Genomic DNA, 17,658 nt, shown 5'->3' on the forward strand with positions numbered 1-17,658 from the left:
ATGATGTTAGAAAGAGAGGAAAGATAGGGATAAATAAGACATGAATTCGGTGATATCTAGAATGGCGTAGAGGTAGTGAACGTCACTGAGCAACGATATTGGCACCACACCACCCGCACTCCCATTGGGTGACGTATTTGTCGTTTTGATCTCTCCCTCTCTTCCATCACGCGGAGGGGGGCTCGTTGTTGATAAACCCAAGACTATTTTTCACAGTTTCGAAAACGTGTCGGAGGGAGAAGCAAGACCTACCTAGGTGTATTTATATTACGACAGGACTTGAGAGTAGAAGCAACTCTCGTGACAGTGAGTAAGCAGCTTGGCGAGTGGCTCACTCGATAGGCCACAAGGGTGCGCGTATTTCTCTCGACGCATCTTCCAGCAAGCTGGATCATTTCCCAAACTTTCCGATGACGCTGGATGTTCTCAATCTCCTTGCGCAGCTGCTCGGGCTTTGCACATAATCCTACGGTGCCTTTGCCGAACTTCCCAAGACGGGCTACACCTTGCGCCTCATTTCCCCTTCGTAGCAACTAGTGGCTCCGGGCTGGTAGCAGCCGCAGTGCTACCCGCCTTAGCCACTAATCCCCCGTCACCCCTGGTGTCAACGTTCGCACCATCCAGAACCTCCCACGGCAACTCATCATCCGGCTCCTTCCCGCCCAGAAGAACCTTCACGCTCTCCTCCAGTCCCTCTCCTATCTCCTTCACGACTTCCTCATCCCAGCCCCTACCCTTCCTCTTCTTTGCCAAGACCTCCCCAACACCATACGAATCATCAACCCACGGCCCATATCCCAGCTTCTCCTCTCCCTCCGCCGTCTCCGCAAGCTCCTGCGCCGACATGACCGGATCAATCCCCTGCACCCTCACGCGGTCCTTCGGCCACCTAATCGCCCTCGCATGCAGCTCCAAGAACCGCCTCGCCTTGAACGCATGCGTGACGACGCGGATCTGCTTCGGATATCTACCGGTCCTTCGCCGGAAGAGCAGAATCGGAAAGAGCAGATTCTGGTAGGAATCCGTCGCATATTCCTCCAGCAGAATCCGTCCCTCCTCAAAAGCACGCGTTGGGAACCCACCCCCGCGCTCGCCGGCAGCTAGGCTGGTCGCGAGAGCGGCGTGGTAGTAGGATCGTGCTTCACTGAGCTCAGTGACGTCTTGCTTGGTCGCGCCGCCGCTGAGGACGAGGAGGGTCTGCCTGGTCCAGGCTTCGGTGGTGAGGGCGTCGAGGCCGGCGGCGAGGTGGGCGAGGAAGGTTTCATGCTCGCTGGGTTTGCCGGACGAGGGGTTGGAGCGTTGGAAGGGGGCGAGGAGCCAGTTTGATTCGCTGTAGGGCGAGTAGAGGGGGAAGCTGGGGAGGGAGGGGTCCGGGGTGAAGATGGCGTGGCAGCAGACGATGACTAGGGTTGTGGTGTTGTCGTAGTTGGGCTCTGGGATAGGGTGCGGGGGGTGGTTGAATGAGTGGACGCCGGTGGTGGTGTCGTCTTCGGTGTAGGGATCCGAGTGAGGGTCCGGGGGGTGCAAGGCGACAGTGGCTGAGGCGGTGGCAGCATTGTTGCGGTGGTGGACGGACTTGGGCAACATTCTCGAAGGCGTGGCTGGAGCCATGCCTGTCTTGGAGGCGTTCTCGAGAGGTGATAGGGCTGACGTGTGGAACAGTGTGGCGGTGAGAATTGGTGGGGGCGGGCGGTGAAGACTGGCTGCCAGTGACTCGGAACGGGCGCTACGGGAGTGCTACTGCAGGGCCCGTTAGTAATCTGGAAGTGAGATGTCGGGATACTGTAGAAGTGAATATGGATCTCACGGGAGATGAGGTAGCTGGAATTGTGAAGGGAAGCGGCAAGAAGCAAGAAGCAGCCACAACGTGGTGGTGAACACGCCTAGGTGGTGCGTGGCGACGTCACATGTTGAACTATTCAGGAAACATGAATCTGAGATTGAAGCTTGACTATGTACGACTAGCTAGAAATGGTCTAGAGATGCGAGAGGAATTCTGAAATTCGACACCCACATGTCTCATGCTGTGCTGTGAAAAAAAGGCACTCCACGAGCGGTAGTAGCCGTTGATGGCACGTCGGTTTGCCAAGCCGGGATCTGCGCAGGGATGGAGACCGCAGAGGCGAACGCAGGCCTTCCTGGAGGAATGGGAGGGCAAGGAGATGCAGGTCTGGCAGACAGCAGCCACTCCAGGCCACCGTCGTCGAGAACAGAACAAGGTGCAGCGTTTACCTAAGCAGCGAGATTTGCAGATGTCCCAAGATAGGAACCTGGACAGATCTCGGAAGCCCGCAGCAAACGAGCTCAGCTGGGCGGAAGTGGTATGCAGTGAGATGTGAGTACTGGGACTCAGGGTGCTTAGCCACGGGCGGCGGGCGACCCACGGCGCTCCCACTGTTCGCTACCACAGGCCGAGCAGAAGAGGGACTCAGGGTGCCGGCCTGGCCCTCTGGACTGGTGCTGTGGGAGCGGTGGGGAGAGGAAAAAGCGATGTGAGGCTGAGCAGCGTCAGCACCCGGCGGCGAAAGCAGCTAGCGCTGGCGCTGGCTCACGGCGTGCCCGTGCGACGCCTGCGACGGCCTGGATGGAGCTTAGAGCAGCTGAATAAGGCGGTGGGCTATTTTTGGGCGGCCGCTGGTGTTGTTGCAGACGCCACAGCAGCCAGCGCTCAGGCAGTCTGGGGATGCTCGCGGATAGTTGATCGCCGGCCAACTTCTTGTTTATGTTGGCGCCGAAAAGGGGCACGCGGAGGGCACAGAGAGGGTTGCAGCGGAGCGGCGGGTGACGGTGATGAAAGGAGCTGGCGGCGTGTATTCGAAACAAGGCTGAGGGCATTCTGATGGCGTTTCACTGGCCTCAGCGGCCATCCAAGCGCGACAGAGAGGACAGGCCCTAATCCCAGCCCCAGCGCCGCCAGTCCACTCGCGTCCAAGCGCAGCGAACCTCCTCTTCAGCTGCAGCGTCCCCGAACTTCTCACCACCACTACATATCAGCTGCCCCCCCGAGTGGAATCCATCGCTCCCTATCTCTCCACCGCTGCTGCCCTCGCCCTGCTCCCCACCTCTGCCGCCACGGCTGCCGTCTGAGCAACCTCACCACCATGGCATACCAGGGCCCCGGCGGATACGGCGACCCTCACGCACAGGTCAGGCCTCTCTCCCTCTGCGCTGCCACGACCTTACTGACCCGGCCAGCAGCACTACGATGCCCCGCCTCACCACACCGGGTCCGACGACGACGAGGTTGAGCGCTCGCTGCTCCACTCTAATCCCACGGGCGTCAACCCGGGCCCCTTCGACGATCCGGACGCGCGTTACCTCCATGGCGACCCCGAAGTGCGCCCCAATTCCACCTACAGCCTGACCGAGACATATGCCGACAGCAGCAACCCCTCGACGCGAGGCACCCCTTACCAGACCGGCTACCACGAGGGCCCTGAGGTCTACGCCGGCAGCCACATGGAGGACCCCTCGCAATCCTACGGCGTTCCTGGCCGCGCCCCCTCGCCGTACTCGAGGAGCGAGACCAGCTCCACCGAGGCATGGCGACAGCGCCAGCAGCCCGGCGGCGGAATGGCTGGCGGCCTCAAGCGTGCCCAGACTCGCAAGGTCAAGCTCGTGCAAGGCTCCGTCCTGAGCGCCGATTACCCCGTGCCCAGCGCCATCCAGAACGCGGTGCAGGCCAAATACCGAAACGACCTGGAGAGCGGCAGCGAGGAGTTCACCCACATGCGATGTGCGTATATACTGGTGATAGAATTGACGTGAAAACCGAGCTGACGTGCTGCAGACACCGCTGCGACCTGCGATCCCAATGACTTCACACTCAAGAACGGCTACAATCTTCGGCCCGCCATGTACAACCGGCACACCGAGTTGCTCATTGCCATCACATACTACAATGAAGACAAGGTCTTGACTGCGCGGACGCTCCACGGTGTCATGCAGAACATTCGTGATATTGTCAACTTGAAGAAATCCGAGTTCTGGAACAAGGGTGGTCCAGCGTGGCAGAAGATTGTCGTGTGCTTGGTTTTCGACGGTATTGACCCCTGCGACAAGGGCACCCTCGATCTCCTCGCGACCGTCGGTATCTACCAAGACGGTGTCATGAAGAAGGATATTGACGGCAAGGAGACCGTTGCTCATATCGTAAGCGGATCCCTCGGGTCCAGCTAATTCCCATTCTAACAGTCTCCAGTTCGAGTACACCACTCAGCTCTCCGTCACGGCCAACCAGCAGTTGATCCGACCACACGACGATAGTGCCAGCACTCTACCCCCCGTGCAGATGATGTTCTGCTTGAAGCAGAAGAATAGCAAGAAGATCAACTCCCATCGATGGCTGTTCACCGCCTTTGGTCGCATTCTCAACCCCGAAGTCTGCATTCTTCTCGACGCCGGTACGAAGCCTGGCCCCAAGTCGCTGCTCGCGCTCTGGGAAGGTTTCTACAACGACAAGGATCTTGGAGGTGCTTGTGGTGAAATTCACGCCATGTTGGGTAAGGGCTGGAAGAACCTGCTGAATCCCCTGGTCGCCGCCCAGAACTTCGAGTACAAGATCAGTAACATTCTCGACAAGCCGCTGGAATCCTCCTTCGGCTACGTCAGTGTGTTGCCCGGTGCCTTCTCTGCTTACCGATTCCGCGCCATCATGGGCAGGCCATTGGAGCAGTATTTCCACGGCGACCACACTCTCTCCAAGATCCTTGGAAAGAAGGGTATCGAGGGTATGAACATTTTCAAGAAGAACATGTTCTTGGCCGAGGATCGTATCCTCTGTTTCGAGCTGGTCGCCAAGGCCGGCTCCAAGTGGCATTTGACCTACGTCAAGGCCTCCAAGGGTGAAACCGATGTGCCAGAAGGTGCTGCAGAGTTCATCGGTCAGCGTCGTCGTTGGCTAAACGGTTCCTTCGCCGCCAGTATCTACTCCTTGATGCATTTCGGTCGAATGTACAAGAGTGGCCACAACATCATTCGCATGTTCTTCTTCCACATTCAGATGATTTATAATGTCTTCACTGTCTTCCTCTCCTGGTTTGCTCTCGGTAAGTCTAATTCCTGTTTTTACTAGATTCTCCGCTAATCTCCCGCAGCTTCTTTCTGGCTTACGACCTCTGTCATCATGGATCTTGTCGGCAATGCAGCTGAAGACCCTAGCAAAACGGGCTGGCCATTCGGTCAAACTGGAACCAACATCTTCAACACCGTCCTCAAGTACCTGTACCTTGCCTTCCTCCTCCTGCAGTTCATTCTGGCTCTCGGAAACAGGCCCAAGGGTTCTCGCTGGAGTTACATGACCTCATTCATCGTCTTTGGCTTCATTCAACTCTACGTCATCATTTTATCCATGTACCTTGTGGTTCAGGCCTTCACTAGTCCCAAGTCGCAAAAACTGGACACGGACAGCACCAAGGACTTTGTCAAATCATTCTTCTCCTCAGATGGTGTTGGTATCATCATCATTGCCTTGGCTGCCACCTTTGGCCTGTACTTCGTTGCCTCGTTCCTGTACTTGGACCCATGGCACATGTTCACCTCATTCCCGCAATATCTCCTAGTCATGAGCTCGTACATCAACATTCTCAATGTCTACGCCTTCAGCAATTGGCACGATGTTTCTTGGGGTACCAAGGGTTCGGACAAGGCTGAAGCGCTTCCATCAGCCAAGACAGAGAAGGCATCCGACGGCAAATCAACAGTCATCGAGGAACCGGATCTTCCACAAGCGGATATTGACTCTCAGTTCGAGGCTACCGTCAAGCGAGCTTTGGCTCCCTATATTGCGCCAGTGGAAAGCACCGAGAAGACTCTAGAGGATTCGTACAAGTCTTTCCGAACCCATTTGACCACTGCTTGGATTTTCTCCAATGCTCTCCTTGCGGTTGTGATTACCAGCGATAGCTTTGACAAGTTCGGATTCTCGGTATGTTTCCCTCCGCCCACTCTGCAGAATGTACAAATGCTAACAATTGGTCTAGTCTGGCGCCAGCCAACGCACAGCCAACTTCTTCCGCGCCCTCCTGTGGGCCACCGCCGCCCTCGCCCTCGTCCGCTTCTTGGGCTGCTTGTGGTTCTTGGGCCGCAGCGGTATCTTCTTCTGCTTCCGGAAGAGGTAGAGAAGCACCACTATCTCTACTTACGAAACTAAAAAGCGGGCGAGCGACGGCGTGCGTGTATGTGCGTTCTCTTTGCCATCTCGAGTTTCTCGGCGTTTGATGCGGGTCCTTCTGAATCCAGCTGGCTGGCTGTGTTTCCTCCTTTCCTCTCTCGACGGTTCCAGCGTGCGTCACAACAAGAGTCAAAACTTTTACAATTTTAGAGGCAGTCCCCCTGTGATTGGCGACAGATCAGACGGATAATGCTCGTGTATTATGGGTTAGCTTTTAATAGCCTTTCTTTTTTTTCACTGCCAGCCAGCAGAGCAGAGAGGGATTGAGCGAGAGAGCGGTTAACGGCATCTTGTTTTCTTTTGTGTCACTGCATCGAGCTTTTGGGCATTTTGCTTTGTTGTTTTTACGGGAGAAGGGTTTTTCGATACCGATCAAGTTGAATCAGGTGGTGGAGATTGAGATGTAGAGGGAGAAGTCGATGTGAGGGACGGGGTGAACTGGCTGACACCAAAGTGTAATTTCGTATGGTGTATGCAATGAGAGACAACTTCAAAGAACATGAATACCTAATTGATGTCGTGATCGTGAACACGCAATACCTATACGACGTCACCTTTTCTTGAGATTGACTCTGGACCCCATTGCTACGCTCTCCTTGAATCCTACGAGTAGGGGTCCCACAGCCTTGCATGGTCCGCCTAATTTCTATATACGACCCAAAGGATCCAAACCCATGGCTAGGACAATCCACGGCTTTACTTGCCTGAATTGAGAAAGAGGTCGTATAGGGTCTTTTACACAAGATGAATATGTTAGTAAACCGCCGCTAACCCTCTCATCTACGATACGCTTGGCTAGTCTATAGGGCTCTACCGCTGCTTTACAAGTGCCAAGAACGACTGATTCTGCGTCGGCGTGGGATGAAGTTGGCCTGGTGAGACGGCGGTGCGGAACGTTTCCGCACTCGCGAACCTCGCCTTCGGGAGCTTCGGCAGTCATCGTGCCGATTTTTACTGTTGGTCGTGCTACCTTGTTTCTCACCACGCATTTGAAAGCTTGCATACCGAGCACTGAGTATCTGTAATCGACCTCCTTTCTATAGTCTAGTCTCTCAATCTAAAAAGTCATATAATCTATCCAGTTTCAGCGTCCAGCGTTCTTTCTAAGATTTTGAGGTATTCTATTCGAAGCTAAATGAGCCTCACATACCCTATCCTATACATCATTCACTTCTTTACCCAAACGTTCCTTTTTATAAAACACCTCTTTGATCGCATCACCGCCTTCGTCAAATCCATTTGGAAATCCCGCGAACTTTCACAGCCGCCTACCCCTCAACCAAAATCTCCTCCACCGCCACAGCCTCCTTCCAAATCTCCTGTCCGAGAGCTCAGGGCCAGGAAGCCTCATTCCCAGCCCTCTGCCCGAGAATTCAAGATCAGAAATCTTGACGGGTCGAAAGAGGTGTTTCGGACGCACTAGAAAATGCCACTCAACCCCTCCAACCCCACAATCACCCGCCCTCCCCCAAACGCGGTGGTCTACGACCTCTCCTCTCCCACTCAAACCACCATAACCCTCCCCGTACGTCCCTTTCCCTTCCCCCAGCCCACCTCCGTCAATCCCACTTCTTAGCTCCCATCCATCTCACCCCCAACCTCCACCTCCTTCCAATCCAACCAATCTCTATAGCATCTACCTATCCCTTAAAAGTCTAATCTCTTCACCTCCCATCCAATCTCCCCTTCAATCGCTCTTATAACACCCCCCATCAACCCCACTAACGCCCCCCTCCCCTCCCCAGCCCAACTCAACCTGGACCAGCGGCCTCCACTACCACACCACCCACACCGAATACCTCCGCCTCCTGCACGGCTCCATCTCGCTGCGCCTCGGCACCGCCACCACGATCCTAACCGCACCCCCCGACGGCACGGGCATCGAAGTGACCGTCCCGCGGGGCGTGCGGCACGAATGGCGCCGCGCCGACTCCCCCGCCGTTAAGCAAGTGGACGGCGACGGCGACGTCGTTGTAGTCGAGCGAACCGACCCGGCCGACGGCGCGAAGAGCGTGTTTTTCTGGAACCTGAATGGCGCGATCCTGGATGGCGGGAGGGGGAGGGGGTGGTGGGGGGCGGCGTGGTTGACGATGGAGCTGCTGATCGTCTTCCGGGCGTTGGACAACTGGCCCGTCTTTGTCGACCTGGGGGCGTTTGGGGGCGTCGGGCGCGCGTTGGAAGCGTGTGTCGCGCATGGCGTGCTGGGCGCAGCGGGGGCAGCGGGGTGGCTAGCGGGGATCCAGGCGGTGCGGAGGGAGCGGATGCCTGGGGCGTTGTGGGAGGGGTGGGTGGGTGGGTGGGTGGGTCGAGAGTCAGAGCCAGAGCCAGAGCCAGAGCCAGAGAGTTCGGGGGGGGGGGGGGAAGAAAACCCTCTTGATCGGAAAATAGGCACGGTTCGTTGTATCACTTCGGCCGTTTGATGGCTCCGCCGCCGGTTTTTGTATGTACTAGTATACCCGCTTCGTTCTAGCACTGACTGACCTCCACCCCTCCTCATTCGTCTTTCTTTGATTTCCCCCTTTTTTTGGGTAGTAATACTTCATCAGTAAGCCCGAACTTGAAGTCTAATTTCACTTATCAACTACACCTTCATAATGGCCGCGGAGACGTATAGGCAAGCAGAACGACGGTTTCAGACATGGTACGCGTGCGAAAGGAGAGAGAGAAAGAGAGAGAGAGAGAGAGAGAGAGAGAGACGAGAGCGGTGCGAGACTTCGGTGCAATCACAAAATGGCGGAAAGAGGGCAGAAAGGGTCGCTGCGGAGGAGCAGATGTTTGAGGGATGCGTGGCATAGAAGCTAGACAGACAAGTAAGGTTTCACGTGCAAGACGTTTAGATGGCGAGAAACAGGTTGAGGTATTTGGATTTTGACCACGAAAAGAGACACTTTTCAATCCGCTCCGATAGATACAGAAGAGGCGTGTGTAATCAAGCCAAGCCAAATATCCACGCCCAAGCTAGAATCGGAGGAAGAAAACGCCAGTGCCGTCCCAGATCGTAATCTACAGATTTCACGGGACTTATTCGAGAGCCTCTTCGCTCTGCTCAGACCATTCTCCAAGTCTTTGTTTTGTTTTCGCTTTGAGGTTATTAGGTAGGGGAAATCTACTTCTGGTTTTCGGGGCGGAGAGATCTATTGCCTATCAGTAAAATTCGTAGGTATGAGGTGGATGGGGGAATTGAACGTACCGCACGGCCTTGCCAGCCCTCCAGATCTCCAAGTCAGCAATCTCAGCCATCTCTTTGTTGTACAGCTCGCGGTAATCCGGGCGGCTGTTGTACTCCAGAGACCTCGCAGTCTCAGATCCATCCTTAACCGAGTCATACAGGTCGTTGAAGACAGGCTTCAGGATATCCTTGAAGCGCTTGCTCCAGTCAATGGCACCACGCCTGGCAGTGGTCGAGCAGGCTGCGTACATGTAGTCCATGCCGTTAGCGCCGATCAAGGGGTACAAGCTCTGGGTGGCCTCCTCGACGGTCTCGTTGAAGGCCTCGCTGGGGCTGTGGCCCCGCTCGCGGAGAACCTCGTACTGGGCGAGGAACATGCCGTGGATTCCACCCATCAGGCAGCCACGCTCGCCGTACAGGTCGGACCACACCTCCTTCTCGAAGGTGGTCTTGTAGAGGTATCCGGAGCCGACGGCCACGCCGAGGGCAACGACCTTCTCCTCAGCCTTGCCGGTCACGTCCTGGTAGACGGCAACGGAGGAGTTGATACCACGGCCCTCGCGGAAGAGGGTTCGGACGGTGCGGCCGGAGCCCTTGGGGGCGCAGAGGATGACGTCGATGTCCTTGGGGACGTCCACCTTGGTGAGGTCCTTGAAGACCGGGGAGAAGCCGTGGGAGAAGTATAGAGTCTAATTTTATGTTAGCCTGTTTACTGTTATTTCAGGACATGAGCCACGCACCTTTCCCTTCACCAATTGAGGCTTGATGGCGGGCCAGGTCTCGCTCTGAGCAGCGTCGGAGAGCAAGTTCATGATGATAGTGCCCTTGGAGATGGCCTCGTCAATGTCGAACAGGTTCTTGCCGGGGATCCAGCCATCCTGCTCGGCCTCCTTCCACGAGGCGCCGTTCTTCCGCACACCGACAATGACGTTGAGGCCATTGTCGCGGAGGTTCAGGCCCTGGCCGTGACCTTGCGATCCGTAGCCGATGAGGGCGAGGGTGTCGTCCTTGAAGTATTCCTGGACCCAGTTATTAGTACTATAGTCCTAGAGCACATAGATAATTGCTGTCGTCAGCAGTGACTCACAAGAAGCTTTTCCCTCGGCCAGTCGTCGCGCTCTGTTGACGTCTATTAGCGGGGTCCATAAGCTGATCGAAAGCTAATTCTACCGTAAACGGTCTCCTTAGTGCCCGCAAAATCAATAGTCTTGATACCACGAGTCTGTTGGAAGGGAGAGGAGACAGCAGCTTTTGGTGCAACTGCAAAGCCAGCTCTGGCAGCGCTGAGGGCCGAGACGAAAGTGCGCCTCTGGACGACGGGGGCAGACGCCAATTGCTTGACGGAGCTGCGTAGAGCTCTGCTTGATTGACGGGCAGCCATTGTGTGTGTGTGAAAAGTGACGAGTTTGCGTGGAGAGGGGAGGGGCGCCAGCTTATATGGTATTTTTCAGACGTCCGAGAATTGAGTCGAGATGCTCCAGCCCTGGCTCACCGCCGATGCCGGCCGGAGAAGACATTTTCTCCCCGGATGAGTCTGAGCTCGTCACGTGCGCGGATTACTTGCATATATGAATTGAAATAGATTGAAATAGACTGATATATCCATGCGTTCTATGCGACGGCCTCAGATCTCTGCTCTAGAATTTGCCAACCGCTCAACCAAACCCGAAATCTGCCCTTCATGTAAAGCTGCATAGTTCACCGACCAGAGTATCGGGACACCCCGAGTATGTACGCCCCAAACCCAAGACTCCGAATAGCAGATGCTCGCTATGATCTCGTCAAAATCAACACCCCGCCAGTCTGCATTATCTCAACCCTCATTTGAGGACGCGCTCGTATGACTGGCCCTTGACGGCGCCTCCTCCCATGGCTGACCGCACGTTGCGCTTGAAGCCTTCTCGGTTCGACTTGAGGTCTTCGGCAGCCTCCTTGTTTAGCGGGTCGGACGCATTTGGTTCCAGGAAGAGAAACTGTCTGCCTGTTAGCATTCCTGCATATTCGTTCGCGTATCCGTTTTTCAGCCCACCTGCAGTCCCACGATCACCGCGTTCAGGTTTAACACCGGCTTCCAGTCCTCCCTGAGAATGTTCAAGCAGACGTTGCCCTCTAGATCGATGTTCGGGTGGTAGATCTTCTGAGTGCACTTGACCTTTGGCGGGTCGTGTGGGAAGTTCTGGTTGATGGCGAAGTTGAAGTTGAAGCGGCCGCCTTTGTACATGCCCTCGTCCGGCTCGATTGTCAGGGTAAAGTTTAGAATGTCGTCGGGGTTGGGAAAGTCGGTCTTCATGGTTGAGCCTAGTGATAGCTCCGAGAGATCTATGCGTGACTACCGTTAGTCGAGTTCTTGCAGTGACGTTGCCTTGGGAATCGCTAAAAGGGCTGCACACACCTTTCTGGACTCGCAGCTGCGCAGCGGTGACCTTCTTCTTCTTCGGTCCTGTCGCAGCAGACTCATCCTGCTGCTGCTTCTGCTTCTGTGGGAGGGTCAGCGATCTTGATGAGGAGACTTTGTGCTGTGGTTGTCGCAAACACGAATCCCGACTGTTTGGGGAACAGAATATCGGAACCTACCATAGACCATATCTTGAGCATCTTGCCCGTTGTTGGAGGGTTGGACCAGAGGTAGTGGGGTGGTGGGGTGGGCTGCGGCGTTGATGCCGTGAAAAACAAGGATAGAATAGCGCGTGGGAAAGTGAGGGTTCGATCAAGTCGAGCGAATAACTGAGATCCGCGAGGTATGGAAGGCCGTGGGAGAGGTAGAAGTGAGAGACAAGGCTGCTGTGAGTGATTGCTGGTCGAGGGATCTTGTCGAAAGGCGATTTGACCGAGGAAACCCCGCCACCAGGCAGCACCACCTTAAAGTGGTGAATGTGGACTGTCACGATCACTCCGTCTAGACTGTTCAGGGGCATTTAAGCGCTTCACATTAGATACCAATGTTTTGGTTGGATCCTTCTCTCAAAGTCACGATTCCAAAAGTCATTCAGGATCCAAATGTCACGTGATGTGGCCATCAAAGGTGAATTTATCAAGGCTATTTCATTGATACTGTGAGCATGTCTTCCCGCTGAGCATGTCGCTTCCGAACGAGCACCACATCAGCTCCTTCGGCCTTACGACAGGTTCGGGCTGGCCAACGCTAGAAAAACTAGAGGGGATATCACCACTCACTCCACATTGTTCTCGCCACGAACACTGTCTGACGGCCTCCCCAATAAGACCATGTCATCCCCAAGCTGAAACCACTTGACGTCCTTCAGCTTGAGAGCAGGTACGGGATCCCCATCGGCATCGATCCTTCGTGGAGGCGAAACCACCACTCCACCCTGTCCAAGCCACGTGGGGGCTACCGTGACAATGATGGAGTCAACTAGATGTTGGCGCGATACTTCCAGTAGATCGTTGATGATAGTTCCACCTCCCTCTATCATGACACTCTTAATTCCTTGACGAGTCAAAGTCCAGAGGATCTCTTGCCAATCAACTTTTCCGTCCTCGGTCGCAGCGTCTGAGCTTAGACGGATGAACTTGCCACCCACACTCTCTAAGATGGCGCGTTTGTCTTCTGGCGGCTCCTTTAGGCAAATAATGTAGGGTGCCTTTCCTTGCCCCCGAGCCGCGAGAACCATGACCTTTGAGGCTTCAGAGAAGTCCCATCGAGCGTTCGGGTCCAGGATGATGGGACGAGGCTGTCCGATCAACCCATCACCACCGTATCCGCCAACGCCTTCCAAACGACAGTTTAAACTCGGGTCGTCCGCTATCGCTGTGCCCACACCCACGAGAATGGCGTCATGTCGGGAGCGCAGATAGTGAGTCATGGCTTTGGACTCTGGACCAGAGAGAGCTGTTTGGGTTCCGGGGGACAGGGCGAGCGATGAGTCCAATGAAGTGGCAAAAGTGAGTGTCGTGAATGGATATGCTAAATCGCGGAATTCTCTTTGAAGATGCGGCTCAATGAGCAGGCGATGTACTATGTGGAATTGAAGACCATATCTTGGAATCGGAGGGAGAACAGGGCCAACTCCGTTGACAACCTCGTCAGTGTTTTGAACTTCAGGTTGTTCCGTTCCATTAACATAAAAAGTAGCCATGCTGTCCATCGCTATTATCTCCTGTAAGACAGCTGACAAGGTAGGATTCTGACGCGTAGAAGTCCGACGAGCGGAGCGTGATGTGAGTCTGGTAAGTTAGTGAAGGGTGCAAAGAAGATCTTCCTGTGCAAAGTTCTCACAATTGAAGGCCTTTGGTAAAACAGAAGCCTCCCGCTGAAACTTTGGAAGTAATGCTGGATGTTTGCTGTGAAGAGGATGGGAGATGGACGTTGTCTGGCAAGTAAGAAGAGTGTTGGCCCGTGCATCGATTACCACATCGGGAGGACAATGCAAGAGCCGCCCGGTCACCCGTTAGGAGCACAAACTGTCTTCTGTTGCAGCCTATGTAGTATCCGTCCCTGGGTAGCGCGCCGCCCTCCGTGGCGAGCCAAGCTATAGGTACTTCATCGCAATCGGCGAGTGCAAGCCGCGTTCTGTTAACTCTGGATTTTTGAGCTCATTACGAGCTGCCAGATGGAAGATGTCGTAACCTAGTGACTAACGTTACTTTGATTCACTAAACAGCTGTGCCAATGGTCCCGTGATTAAGCTTTTCAAGTCTTCTGTTTCCACAGCCTCAAGCATCGCTTTCCCTAGCTGTACGAGTTTCGCTGTGCCTTCCCCATCCGTCCACCTCATCCTCGAGTAGAAGATAATATGCACAGCGAAGTGCACAACAAGTCGGACCTTGTCACGCTGCTTCAATGGATGTTCGCTTAGATATGCCTTCAGAAAAGCTTCGAGCAATCCCTTGCCACCGTGAAAGCGATCTAGCAGCCATGAGTCTGCAGCAAATCGCCCAACATCAGTGGCGCCGTTTCCCACACGGACACTTTCCCAATCGATAACTGTCAGCACTGGTGCCCGCAGCTTTATCTCTTCCTCTTCTTCTACTTTGATAGCAGGATCCTGGTTCTCGAGCTGGATGTTGGGCAGCCAAAAATCACCATGGCAGAGACACGTTCTCTCTGAAGCAGCTTCAGTGCCGAATTTGGCGTTGATGCGCTCTCCGAGAGCAGGATCGTGGCCGTGTTGTTTCAGGACAGCGACTAGACCGTTGTAGGTGTATCTGAAGACGGACTTTGCAACTTCACTGTCGAACGTCCTCTTGACAAATTCTAGCGTTTCCGGCTCTGAAGTCTCCCTATGCAGTCTCGCCAGCCAAACGCCTATCCTCCAGCCTAGGAGGGGGATATCGATGTCGTCGTCTTTTTTGTAGCTTTCTTTGAGATCTTGCGATCCCCCGTCAGACATACATATAACATGCTCTTCAGGAAAGTAGTTGTACAGTTGCGGCAGGCGAATGTGTTCGTTCGTGGAGACTATGTCCGGTATAGTTATCAAGGCTAAGTGCTCGTAGTCCATCCTTTCGACAGGTAGTGGGACATCAGGCATTATGCGAACGTAAGGCTCCGCATGTTTCGCGATGCTGCGCTTGCCGAGTTGTGTCGTGATACGCCAACAGAAGTTGGCTGACCCTCCAGCAGCGACCTCAATCTCATCGCAGGGTATGTCCTTCGAGGATAGGAACTGGTGAAGTTTTAATTCGGTAGTGATTGACATGATATCTTCAGAAGGTTTGTGTCTTGCAGGCAAGTCATCAGCAGGCATCTGGCGGAGTGGGCTGAGAGCGTTGCGCTGCAGCTAAACTGATGCAAGCTAGTGAAGGCTGCTGCTGCCGTATTCTATTCTATCGAGGCGCAGCTCGCCCAAGATTTCTCAGAACCATCGTCTCGATAATATCGCAGCTTAACGCGATCGCGTTGGCTGCTCCACGATCAGAAAGAATTTTGCGTGACATCAATTAAAGCCCTGGTGGTTCAGGCCTACTGGTCTTGTTCTTGCACACTTGTTTAACACCGTCTAGAAGCTCTGACATAGTATTAGGTATTTAGATAAGTTGGGACGTTATAAAGGCCAATCAGAGACGGTGGAGAATTAATTCATCGTGTAACTGTAATTGAGTATGTATGCTTCTCGTATTGTCTGTACGCATTACTCTCCTAGATGAAGAACCAAAATAGTGCCACAAACCAAGTCCAAGCGCCAAAACCACAAGAACCCAAAAAGCGTGATAAACGCTACAATCATTACAAGAAGAACCCTTCTTCCACTTTTGGAACCGTGCAAGGAGAATTTCTACTCTTCTGCTGCTAAACATAACAGACCTTCTCTCTCCAGCTCCGCCAGATCTCCCCCTGCATCAATAATCGCCCTTGTAGCCGCTTGGCTAAGTTTCCTCCTCCTCTCAGCCGCTTCTTTCTCCCTTCTAGCCTTTGTCTTTGACGAGCCACTCGGGGCAACACCTGTCAAGATCTTCCGGCTATCATCTGGAGTGAAGTTCACAAATCCTACCGAGGCAGGTCGTGGAGCCGAATTGCTCGAGTTGCTCGATTTGCGACGATGATGAGGACCACTGTGTTGCCGATGCCTCGACGACGTTCTCTGATTCGAGACGCGATGAGGTGGAGGGGAGCTAGAAGGCGACCTCGAAGGCGGCGTGGTCGCAATGTACGTGTGCGCTGGCGGCATTGGATTCGCGTACGTGTAGAGCTGCGTAGCAGGAACCGCATAAGCCGACGCAGAGGCACCCGGCTCACCAAAGCCGCTCAAATCACAGGAAATCCCAAGGCCAGACGCGGGGACACTGTCGAAACCCATGCCTGAGCTCTCAGTTCGCGAACTGTGATAGGCGGCTGGGGAAGGCTGAGGCGCGCTACTGGAGGGCCACCATGCTTGTGGCTTCTGGGATTGAGAAAAGTCCGGCGAGGCTGGGAGATTGAAGTCAAAGTTCTCGGTTGCGTCGGGACCCCACGCGGCGATTGGGAGTCTGTGTGATGGGGGCGGGGTTTGCAAGGCTGAAAGAGCCTCATTGCCCAGCTGATGGCCGAAGTAACTTGAGGAAATGTGGTCATTCGTAGAGTTGAAGGAGGCCTGACGATGGCCAGAGTTGTGATCTATTGTTGGTGATGAGAGAGGAGTCAATTGGTAATGTGAGTGGTCGTTGAGGTCGTGTTTGGAGTCTTCAAAGTCGTTGGCAACAGTTGCAGAGAGGCTGAAATCGTCGCGATTCGAGAGAAACGAATTCGAAATTTGTGCCTGAGGAAGCTTCGCAGATCTGGGTGGTGATACGGGCATCGCATTGTTGTGTAATTGTAAGTTGTATGTATCTGATGCGGTGTCGATTCGCTTTGCCCAGCCACTGTGATAGCTCCCGGAGTGATACTGAGATGGTCGCATCATCTTGGGCAGATTGGGCGAGTCGCTCAGCTTTCGAGTCGCTTTTCGTATTCCTTTAGCAAATTTGCGAGCAATTGGCTGAGCAATGCTTGCGACGGCTCTCGTTTTGGCCTTTGATGCGGATGGTGTAGGAGTTGTAGGAGTTGATGAAGAGATGCGAGAGTACGATTCTGAGAGGGGACTAAACAGTTCGTCTACACTGAAGATCTCAGGGTCAGAAGCCGAAGCCCTTCCGCGAGATTCAGGGTAGACGGAAGACTGGTGGTCCTGCAGAGCGGGCGAGGCTGGGTTTTGTTCGAGGTGTCGCAGGGCCTGATGCCAAGCTTCGTTGGTCCTTGCCTCCCTCCTCGGCATAGGCGAGGCTTCGACGAGGTCGCTCCCATTCGATGATGGGTCCTCAAAGAGACCTGCTAAATCGTCGGAACTTGGCTGTTCCAGTGTATTGTCGCTGAACTGGAGCAGGTCTGTCTCAACGTACTGATCAAAGAGATCATCATACGGCTCGAACAGATGCATTTCTTTGTTGTTGGCGGGCCGCATTGAGAGATCAATTTGCGGTCGGTGTACAGAGGCCATGAAGATGAGACACGCCTCTTTCACGTGTGAGCGTGGCGAAGGTATTTATCAGATCTTTGGTAGATGCAGGGAGCAAGTGGAAGCGGTAAGGACGCGTGATGAGGCAAAAGGTACCTTGCAGACTCGGTAATGCAGCGGGCAAATATGGAACGATGCAATGCACGATGATGCAGGAAACAAACATGGAAAACAAACATGTTCCGAGGATATATACTCGGCGGCGTGATTTCTGTCGATTCCATCCAGCCTCCAGTGTCCTGATACCATTCCTCAGGCGGCGGTGGTTCTAACTTTAGCCTTAGGCGAGGAATGCTGGGGGAAGATACCCTTTCCCGTGACTGCAGTGTTTGAAGACCTGACAAACGTTGCCAACATGTCAAACTTTGCAGCAAATAGTGAGAGGC

General features: G+C 54.3%; 10 protein-coding genes across 10 annotated transcripts; 4 read left to right on the forward strand and 6 right to left on the reverse strand.

Moving 5' to 3' along the window:
• Nucleotides 1–26: 26 nt before the first annotated feature.
• BDZ99DRAFT_507552 (uncharacterized protein) lies at nt 27–1,611 on the reverse strand (the record flags this gene model as incomplete). The annotated part of the gene is made up of 2 exons (XM_033724259.1): nt 27–443; nt 618–1,611. 2 exons carry the CDS (start codon nt 1,609–1,611, stop codon nt 427–429), a joined length of 1,011 nt encoding a protein of 336 aa, XP_033579101.1. The 3' UTR covers nt 27–426.
• A 322-nt stretch (nt 1,612–1,933) lies between these two features.
• BDZ99DRAFT_460914 (uncharacterized protein) lies at nt 1,934–2,444 on the forward strand. The gene has a single exon (XM_033719494.1). The coding sequence runs from the start codon at nt 2,070–2,072 to the stop codon at nt 2,337–2,339; it is 270 nt and encodes an 89-aa protein (XP_033579102.1). The 5' UTR covers nt 1,934–2,069; the 3' UTR covers nt 2,340–2,444.
• A 657-nt stretch (nt 2,445–3,101) lies between these two features.
• BDZ99DRAFT_486827 (chitin synthase B) lies at nt 3,102–6,119 on the forward strand (the record flags this gene model as incomplete). The annotated part of the gene is made up of 6 exons (XM_033722803.1): nt 3,102–3,146; nt 3,199–3,736; nt 3,791–4,152; nt 4,202–5,048; nt 5,097–5,926; nt 5,982–6,119. The coding sequence occupies 6 exons, from the start codon at nt 3,102–3,104 to the stop codon at nt 6,117–6,119; spliced, it is 2,760 nt and encodes a 919-aa protein (XP_033579103.1).
• Nucleotides 6,120–7,160: 1,041 nt separating this feature from the next.
• Nucleotides 7,161–7,703, forward strand: BDZ99DRAFT_262297 (uncharacterized protein). The gene has a single exon (XM_033713799.1). It carries the CDS (start codon nt 7,308–7,310, stop codon nt 7,593–7,595), a length of 288 nt encoding a protein of 95 aa, XP_033579104.1. The 5' UTR covers nt 7,161–7,307; the 3' UTR covers nt 7,596–7,703.
• On the forward strand, nt 7,167–8,592 carry BDZ99DRAFT_568882 (uncharacterized protein; the record flags this gene model as incomplete). Its single annotated transcript, XM_033727827.1, has 2 exons — nt 7,167–7,697; nt 7,918–8,592. Exons 1-2 carry the CDS (start codon nt 7,599–7,601, stop codon nt 8,590–8,592), a joined length of 774 nt encoding a protein of 257 aa, XP_033579105.1. The 5' UTR covers nt 7,167–7,598.
• A 244-nt stretch (nt 8,593–8,836) lies between these two features.
• On the reverse strand, nt 8,837–10,806 carry BDZ99DRAFT_460915 (ketol-acid reductoisomerase). The gene is made up of 5 exons (XM_033719495.1): nt 10,512–10,806; nt 10,429–10,460; nt 10,082–10,360; nt 9,363–10,030; nt 8,837–9,306 (listed from the first exon to the last, which is right to left on the reverse strand). The coding sequence occupies exons 1-5, from the start codon at nt 10,720–10,722 to the stop codon at nt 9,279–9,281; spliced, it is 1,218 nt and encodes a 405-aa protein (XP_033579106.1). The 5' UTR covers nt 10,723–10,806; the 3' UTR covers nt 8,837–9,278.
• A 143-nt stretch (nt 10,807–10,949) lies between these two features.
• On the reverse strand, nt 10,950–12,131 carry BDZ99DRAFT_460916 (uncharacterized protein). Its single transcript, XM_033719496.1, has 4 exons — nt 11,916–12,131; nt 11,734–11,818; nt 11,371–11,660; nt 10,950–11,314 (listed from the first exon to the last, which is right to left on the reverse strand). Exons 1-4 carry the CDS (start codon nt 11,934–11,936, stop codon nt 11,162–11,164), a joined length of 549 nt encoding a protein of 182 aa, XP_033579107.1. The 5' UTR covers nt 11,937–12,131; the 3' UTR covers nt 10,950–11,161.
• A 209-nt stretch (nt 12,132–12,340) lies between these two features.
• BDZ99DRAFT_460917 (uncharacterized protein) lies at nt 12,341–13,640 on the reverse strand. Its single transcript, XM_033719497.1, has one exon. It carries the CDS (start codon nt 13,436–13,438, stop codon nt 12,512–12,514), a length of 927 nt encoding a protein of 308 aa, XP_033579108.1. The 5' UTR covers nt 13,439–13,640; the 3' UTR covers nt 12,341–12,511.
• Nucleotides 13,641–13,750: 110 nt separating this feature from the next.
• On the reverse strand, nt 13,751–15,040 carry BDZ99DRAFT_460918 (uncharacterized protein). The gene has a single exon (XM_033719498.1). The coding sequence runs from the start codon at nt 14,690–14,692 to the stop codon at nt 13,943–13,945; it is 750 nt and encodes a 249-aa protein (XP_033579109.1). The 5' UTR covers nt 14,693–15,040; the 3' UTR covers nt 13,751–13,942.
• Nucleotides 15,041–15,380: 340 nt separating this feature from the next.
• BDZ99DRAFT_460919 (uncharacterized protein) lies at nt 15,381–16,590 on the reverse strand. The gene has a single exon (XM_033719499.1). The coding sequence runs from the start codon at nt 16,574–16,576 to the stop codon at nt 15,578–15,580; it is 999 nt and encodes a 332-aa protein (XP_033579110.1). The 5' UTR covers nt 16,577–16,590; the 3' UTR covers nt 15,381–15,577.
• Nucleotides 16,591–17,658: the final 1,068 nt, after the last annotated feature.

Source organism: Mytilinidion resinicola, assembly GCF_010093595.1.
Source record: "Mytilinidion resinicola strain CBS 304.34 unplaced genomic scaffold BDZ99scaffold_6, whole genome shotgun sequence".
NCBI classification, from domain to species: domain Eukaryota; kingdom Fungi; phylum Ascomycota; class Dothideomycetes; order Mytilinidiales; family Mytilinidiaceae; genus Mytilinidion; species Mytilinidion resinicola.